We start from the raw sequence: 7,938 nt of genomic DNA, 5'->3' as shown, positions 1-7,938 counted from the left end.
GATGTGGAATGGAGAGGAGGAGGAGGAAAAATAATAGAAGAGTTGTAATATTAAGAAGTTGTTATAAGTGAAGGAATTACATATATATATAAGAAAAGTTTAAATGTATTGTTGAGACATTAAGTGAGCAATTGTTGTATGAAGTATTAATGAAGTTTTAGTTGATAAATTGAGGTATTTCATAAAAATAGATTGATTGGTACATTTTGGCAATAGCTATGGTATGTATAAAAAGGCAAACCAAGTTGTGAGTTTGAGATTTTTAATCAACCTACTTGTAAAATTTTAATCATTTTGGAAAATTTATAATTTTAGCTATATTTAATGGAGTATCATATTACAATTTATGATTTTGAGATTGAAAATGGACAAATATGAATTACATATTAAATTGGTTGGATTAGGATATATAAGCATGACTTAAAGCACTAAGAGATTGAAGGAACAGAGTTGACGACGTGACGACGAGCTCACCACGTCGCGACGAGTTCAAGTTAGTAAGTGACGTTGCAACATGGAACCCATTGCAATTTCGGTTTGAAATTTTAGAAAACTATACATTTTAGTCTCTGTTCAATGTTAGATCGTTTAAAGAACTGTGATAAGTTAGCATAAAAACTCAAAAATGAATCATAGACATGTAAGATACGTGTAATGGTCATAATTTAATTAAATGTGTCATATCCCGAATTTCTAATGTTATCTTTGCATAATGGTAAAATGAAATAAGTTACTGATCTGAGGGTTAAGTGTTAGTAAAATTGTCCTTTAAACCCAAGTTCAAATCCCTTCCCTTGTATAATTTTTATTTTGTGCAATTTTGCTCATAACCTTATTTTGTGTCCCTACTTAGAAACCCTAGGTATAAATGTTATTTTTCTCCTTTTTTGTCAGCCTTTACTTATTTGTTTTCTCCCTTTTCGTTCCACTCTCTCTATTTTCTCAAATTTTTTTATCTTTTCTTCCTCCTTGTGCCACCTCATTAACCTATTTTTTTCACCATTGTTGTTCCCCCTCTCCTCCTCCATTAGTGGCGTCATTTTGCATTGTTTCCCTCCGCTCTTTCACCCTTTGTTCATTATTTTTACTACTCTTCTTTGATGCCCCATTGCTGCCATTTTTCTTGCGTTGCCACTTCTTTAAGCCCTATTTTCTCATCTTATTTCATTATATTAACTGCTAATTTTTGCACTCCCTTTGGTTAAACCCCCCTTGGCCATTGCTGGTGGTTTTCCGATTCTATGATCAACATACATCACAGATCTATTAATTGGGTGAAGTGTAAGTGCGGATCTTAATTAGATCTAGGCTAGTTGTTTGTTTCCTTTCACTTTGCTTTGGTCGAATATTACATACTAATTTTGTGTGTTATTGTTTTATTGAAGGACCAAATTCAAACGTCTCAGATCATCTATAACATCATAGGGTGTTCTGCATCTCTTGTTTAACCAAAATAGAGTAAGTACTGGTCTCAAGAATCGGATCTAAGTGGCCATTGTTAAACCTTGTTTTGGCTGAACCCTTTAGGGGGTGTCAAATACTGGTTTAATTGTATTTTTTATGTTATGTACATATCAAATCTAGGGTGAGTTTTGATGAGCGGTGTGTTTACCTGCGGTTAGTGTAAAAACTGCGGTGGCAGTGAGATTAGATACTGTAGCAACACTGTAGCATGAGACAAAAAGTAGGCTAAACGCACCGCACCGCATCCAATCGCTGATCCAAACCCACCCCTAGATTTGTCCAAATCTAAAACGTGAAAGTTGCGGATTTGCATTAGTGCTGTGTATTTGTGTAATTAAGGTGTGGTTCCTAAATTATTTGTGTTTTGGTGATTATTGATGGTTGTATGATTGCTTAAATGTTGGTTGAATGTGGTGTGTGAATTTGATGCATGGCCGAATGGCATTGTGCCATCCATGAAGTGGTTGGTTATGGTAAGTTGTTGTGAGATGGCCGAAAGCACTAAGTGATCCACTGGTAAATGGTCGAATGTTATAGGGCCTACAAGAGAGGTAAATGATTGTGTGATCTATTTTATCGGTTGGCTAAATGCATGCCAGTTTGTGACTTGTACTACTAAACATGATAATCGTTGCTGATTACTGACTACATGTAAGCTTGTCTATCATATTGTGTATTAAATACATGTATAGCATGTCATTGGCTTATTGCATATTGACTGTATGTATGCATGCCACTAAATGTTACTGTTCTCACTGAATGCGTGCACAAGATGTCACTGATACTGTTTTATTGAATACATGCTAAGTATGCCGCTGTATTGAAACTGATACTATTATAGCATGATAGCTCAACTTTTTACATGACATATTGCATTGCATGGGTTTTGGGTTTGATGGGTGATGGAGGTGTTCTGTGGAGTACCAGTGGTTCATCCACATTATTGTTTTGACAATATATCTGCATTATGGAGTTCCATAGAGTACCGACAGTTTATTAACAATTTACTGGCAGCTTATCTGTAATATATTGACAATTCAACTATATACTGTTACTGGTGGTTTATCCACAACGAGCTTTGACTCTTACTATTTCTGGTGTTCGGATGATGGGTTCAAGGGAACTCGTGGTGTGTAGCGAATGGATGGGTAAGACCTTTACACTGTTTTACATTTAGACAGGCCCATTCATATACACTATTTAATGAACTACCATGATCTACTATGGACATTGATATTGTTGGTTGTGTGCCCTACTGTGATTGTTTGAATGAATGCAAAAATAATGCTTGTTATGTTAGACTCACACTGAGCTTTTTCAAGCTCACCCCATATTTTAATCCTTACAAGTAATCCTTAACCCCAAAGTTTAAACATGGCATACGGAGCACTTAACTCAAACATCGTATTTTTTGTAAATAAAGTACTTTCCGTTTAAAAATATTTTTTATTTGTAACTATAATAAGTTAAATTTGAACTGTGGCGTGGGTTTATTTTTTTTCTTTTTTTTATTTAGGTTTTGCATGCATGAGATTTTGATTAAAAACCAAACGTATTTAATAAATGGTTTAAATCAGATGAAACTCTACTTAGAGTAAAATTGATGATTTTACCAATATTCCGTTGCGTAATAAAGAAACAAGTTTTGAAAAGGCAAATTGATGTTACAAATCAACTACGTTTTTCTCAAATATCACAAGTTATAAAAAAAGGACTTTAAGTATAGTCGACCTAATAACCTAACATTTTTAGCAAAACCAAGGCAAAAACGATAAGTTTTTTTTTGAACTTGGTAAAAATAAAGGTTTTCAACTGAACGATTTTACTTGGCCATTTCGGTGGCCAATGTAGCCTTCAGAGTCCAGTCATAATGTCTGGGTCAGGTTGGGGAAGTTACAAAATGAATGTTTTAAATTAATCGAATTTGATTGTTTTTGCTTCAACAACTAATGTAACATTTCGATTTCGTGACCCAGTGATGGAATGGGAGTGTTACAATTGGAAGATTGATTTATGGAAGACTTCTATATGATAGATACTCAGGATAATTACTGAGACAATTTCAGCTTTTGAATAAGAGTTTAAATCTTATCAAAACACTATTGATTGACCACTTGAAGAGGCCTGTAAATAGGCTATTTTGTGTCGCACATGAAGAGCAAGCTTAGGAGTGTCTTTACTGATAGCTTTGTAGTGTTTTCTTGTGATTATTCTGTGGCACTCTTTTAGGTATTCTTTGAAGATTTTATTGATTGTATTTAAGGTATTCAGGGTGAGTGATTTGTTACAATTGGGGTCGATATTGGGGATGCAATTACTTCTTTGTGTAAGGGTAGATAATGCTTAAGCCAATAGGTGATTTAGACGATTGCTGAATAAAACCATTCATTAGGCGAGGCTCCACAGATATAGGACCATTGTGTCTAAACTATATTAACAAAGATCAGTTGTTTCAATTCTATTATGCTCTTACTTTTTGCGTTGTCTGTTTCTAACCATCATTACAATGAATGTTAAGCAAAGTTGATTTATCATATCTGTAGATTAATTATTTTTCCTTTTTCATTTTGCTTCATAGTTTTCACGTGGCTTAAAATTAATCACATTACCAAATATTTTCATATTTAAAAATGACACATAATCCAATTTGATAAGTACTCATAATTCATGTATTTTAGACCCTATTTGCTTTACTTTTCACCGATTGAAACATCATGTCTTAGCTTCAATTTCCTGTTTAATGTTACATTTGCATACATTAGCATTTTTTTATTACTTTTTCTTTGATTTTATATTGTTTAGTAATAAATAATTATTTCATTATTTTCATGACTTTAATTAGGTGCATACAAGTGTGGGAAGCAAGATCAAGGACTAACGGGAGAAAAACCAAGCAAAAATGCAAAGAGTCGAAAGAGGATGTGTGGGACACGACTCAAAGCCCCAATGCCCAAGCGTGGATTGCACAACCCTTAGCATGCGAACACATGTGCTCTATCACCCTGCCTTAAGCCCCAACGTTGTGCCCTGTTAATTGCTTAGATTACTTGCTTTGTTAATTAAAATAGTTAAATCCATAAATGTTTTATCGATTCTAATACTAGTGACGAATAGCATGGTTGTGTATGTCAAAGTATGCAATTTATGTTGTGTGGGCATGCAATCTAATCTAAATAAACTCCGCTAGTGTGCATTTATTGGTAAGAATTAGGGCTCTTTGTTATTAATACTATCTATAAGTTAAATCTTAAGCACTAAGTTATAAAGTTGTTTATTGATAAGAGAAATAATTTGAATGAGCTACTTCTTGGTTATTGACAGACAACAAGGTAATGGGAGATTGATTGTTATGCACTACATTGGTAACTATAACTAATTTATTAAAGAACATTGAAAATTGTTTTTGAATCAATCATTAAACTTGTGAATCAAATGGAGATTTACCTTTAGATAAAGCTTTATCTCATTGAAATTATTGCTTTCTTTCAATTTTAATTATTGCTTTCTTTGCTAAGTTTTAAATTTAATTTTAGTTTTTGATTCTCTAGGAAACCCCAATCATATTTACTTTACTTGTTTTTATTTAAGAAATAAAGTTATTATCAGTATCTGTGGATAAAATCATACTCACTGCTATCTATTAAATTTATATTTTTTAGTAAGATTTTATTTTTGTAGATCTGGACAACAGTACACAATTTAACGGAATTGTTTTCACGGTTTCATCAATTGGACTTCAAATATTAAATAAAAAAAGTTGAGGGGCTAAATTCATGAAACTGAAAATAGAGACTAAATTTCAATGTGTGAAGAGTAAAGGGACTGGTAGCATAATTAAACTTTTCTTTTTAATAATGTTTTCTTGCATTAAAGTTGAACTTCATTTCATGACATTATGATCATATAACATAGACAAGCCATATGGTGAAGAATTCACCAAATCGAATACACTGTCGCAGCAATTACTACTGTCGCCAGCCATGGGTACATTTTCATAATACATTTTCATAATTTCCTACCCTAAATGAGTCCTCAAACCATTCATCAATGCAGCCATCCGTTATTGTTTCCTCAATTTCTTTCATTTGGTTCGAGTTTTCAATGCATTTCAAACTGTCATCAAACCCCATTTCACCATCTGTGTAGCTAGTGGCATTCAGTCCAATGGCAGGGAACCTAAGCGTTGAAGTTGGGGACCCAAGGTCTTGGGTGGGGAAGGCAAACATGCCTGCAACTACGCCTTGCCATGCTTTGAGTACGTCAAGGCACCTGGGCCTGAGCTGACTATGATTGAGGGTAAGATGGTTCTTTGGGTGGATGGGGTTTGGGATGACCTGTTTGGAGTCACGGACCAACCTAGCTTCAGCCTCCAGCCGAGCACTTTCCCACTGAGCCATGTGGGTTAAGTTTGAACCAGATGGGAAGCTTGAGGCATCTGTACGAGGCTTGTGAGTCATGGGATCAACGCCAAGCTTTATCAGCCTTTTCTTGAGATGTGTATTCCAATAGTTCTTGATCTCATTGTCTGTTCTTTTTGGCAAGTGAGCTGCCATTGCTGACCACCTAAATAAATACATGAAGATGATCAGTCATGATTTGGCTCAATCGCAACATTAATAACAAAATATACTTTACCTGTTTCCAAGAAGGGCATGGAGTTGAATAATGGTGTGTTCTTGTAAGCTAAACTTTCCTCTTTTGATATCAGGCCTTAGGTAATTAATCCACCTCAATCGACAGCTCTTTCCACATCGTTTAAGTCCTATGTATACACAAAATCCATATAAATCTTTTCAATCCATTTCCTTAGCTACAACCAAACAACATATATAAATATATAAAGATTAAAGAGTGGGAAAATAATAATATAATTAAACAATCACCAGCTTTCTCAGGCAAGGCACGCCAGTTACCATGGCCATGCTGTTGAATGTAAGCCATTAGTATTTGGTCTTCCTCAGCCGTCCACGGCCCTCTCTTCAAACCCACCTCCTTATGCCCATTAAACGGCAGCCGCCACCCCATTTTCTTTTCTTTTGCACAAAATCGAACGTTAATCTTGTACCCAATAATTGAAACAACGGTTGAAAGTGAAGAGTGATAGTGATGGGTGAAATGGAGCGAATATATAGGCAAGGGGCTCACCCAAAATGATAAATTTAATTTTAATACTTTTAAAATTTCTGAAATTATTATTTATCCCTCAAAATAATAAAATTTTAATTTAATCTTTTTAACAATTTTAAAATAATACAATAATAAAATTATACTTTTAACCCCTTTAACATTTAATAATGTACTTTTCAATAAATTCTCCCTTTCGTAAGGCAAAAATCAAGAGGAATAACTATAAATTAATGCATGAATGAAGTGTAAATAAATTAGTCCAACTACTTGGTGAACATTAATGACCCCCACGTATTGCTTCCCATACACATGTTTTGTTTACCTCCACGTGAATATTGCTTCCCATACATTTGTTTTGTTTTTTTACCATGAATATTGCTTCCCAAACATTTTTATACTTAAATATCTAAATTGTGCATATTGAAACATAACCCGACTGGTATAGACATTGTTTTCAATGTAGAAAGACACATTATCTTCCTATTTATGTGTCACATCCCAAAAATGGGGTTAGAAGAAAAGAGTTTGTTGTTGATTGATTAATTGGATTTAAGCTTGAATACGCATGATTGTTAGGCTTTGATTGCATGATGGATGATATGCATTTGCTTAGTGAATTATTGTTATAGGTGCTTGAATGACTTGCTAAACATTGAGACAAGCTTAAAATGACCAAATGGTAAGGTATGAACCTATAATGCACTTAGAAATGTATAAGATGCAAATTAGACATGTTGAGTAATATAGATTGTGACTTTAGGTTAACATGCTAGTATAGCTAATTGGTTCGAATGTTAAAGTATGTTACTATATGTTTTAGTGTAATTGAGCATGATTTGTACGATCTATGTATGATATACGATATGTTAGAATAGGAAATTTGGCATGAAAACACAAAATAGTATGTGTGGATTGGTGTCAATGTGTCATATGTAGGTTTTGAGCATGTTTGTTATCATTGCAATTGAGTCCTGATCTTTATGCTATGCAATTGGAGTCCTTAAATGCTATGAAATGACTTGAAAATTTGCATGATTAAGTCTTATATGGATAACTCCATAATTTTACTCTTGATTTTATAAAAAGGTTTTACTAAATATTTTACTAAATTTATGATTTAGTCCTTAAACTTTGCTTTTAAAAAATGAGTTTTACTTATCAATTCTAGTATTTCCTTTCAATTATTGTCCTTATTAAATGTTTATACTGTACATATGAATTAATTGTTGAATTATGAATGTTACTTATGTTGAATGTTAAATCATGATTTCACCCCTGATGTTGGTTTGATCAAGAGTAATGCTGCAAAAGCTTTTTTTTAGAGTCTTATATTTACCTTGAACTATA

General features: G+C 33.5%; 1 protein-coding gene and 1 long non-coding RNA gene across 2 annotated transcripts; one reads left to right on the top strand and one right to left on the bottom strand.

Annotated features, from left to right (window-relative positions):
• The first annotated feature begins 947 nt into the window (after positions 1–947).
• On the top strand, positions 948–4,615 carry LOC121225042 (uncharacterized). Its single transcript, XR_005922763.1, has 3 exons — positions 948–1,281; positions 1,386–2,612; positions 4,307–4,615. It is a non-coding gene; the product is annotated as an uncharacterized lncRNA (long non-coding RNA).
• Positions 4,616–5,295: 680 nt separating this feature from the next.
• LOC107919644 (transcription factor MYB106) lies at positions 5,296–6,557 on the bottom strand. Its single transcript, XM_016849062.2, has 3 exons — positions 6,348–6,557; positions 6,100–6,226; positions 5,296–6,027 (listed from the first exon to the last, which is right to left on the bottom strand). Exons 1-3 carry the CDS (start codon positions 6,487–6,489, stop codon positions 5,457–5,459), a joined length of 840 nt encoding a protein of 279 aa, XP_016704551.1. The 5' UTR covers positions 6,490–6,557; the 3' UTR covers positions 5,296–5,456.
• Between the last annotated feature and the right edge of the window lie 1,381 nt (positions 6,558–7,938).

The sequence above is a fragment of the Gossypium hirsutum genome, chromosome D13 (assembly GCF_007990345.1).
Source record: "Gossypium hirsutum isolate 1008001.06 chromosome D13, Gossypium_hirsutum_v2.1, whole genome shotgun sequence".
NCBI classification, from domain to species: Eukaryota; Viridiplantae; Streptophyta; class Magnoliopsida; order Malvales; family Malvaceae; genus Gossypium; species Gossypium hirsutum.
This window is presented reverse-complemented; position numbering and strand designations above follow the sequence as displayed.

Bases quoted from the DNA above. Each gene is read 5' to 3' on its own strand.
- LOC107919644 (XM_016849062.2), bottom strand. From the start codon at position 6,489: ATGGGGTGGCGGCTGCCGTTTAATGGGCATAAGGAGGTGGGTTTGAAG. The intron at 6,227-6,347 runs GTGATTGTTTAA...GTGTATACATAG, and splicing joins TGCCTTGCCTGAGAAAGCTG to GACTTAAACGATGTGGAAAG. The intron at 6,028-6,099 runs GTAAAGTATATT...GTATTTATTTAG, and splicing joins CATGCCCTTCTTGGAAACAG to GTGGTCAGCAATGGCAGCTC.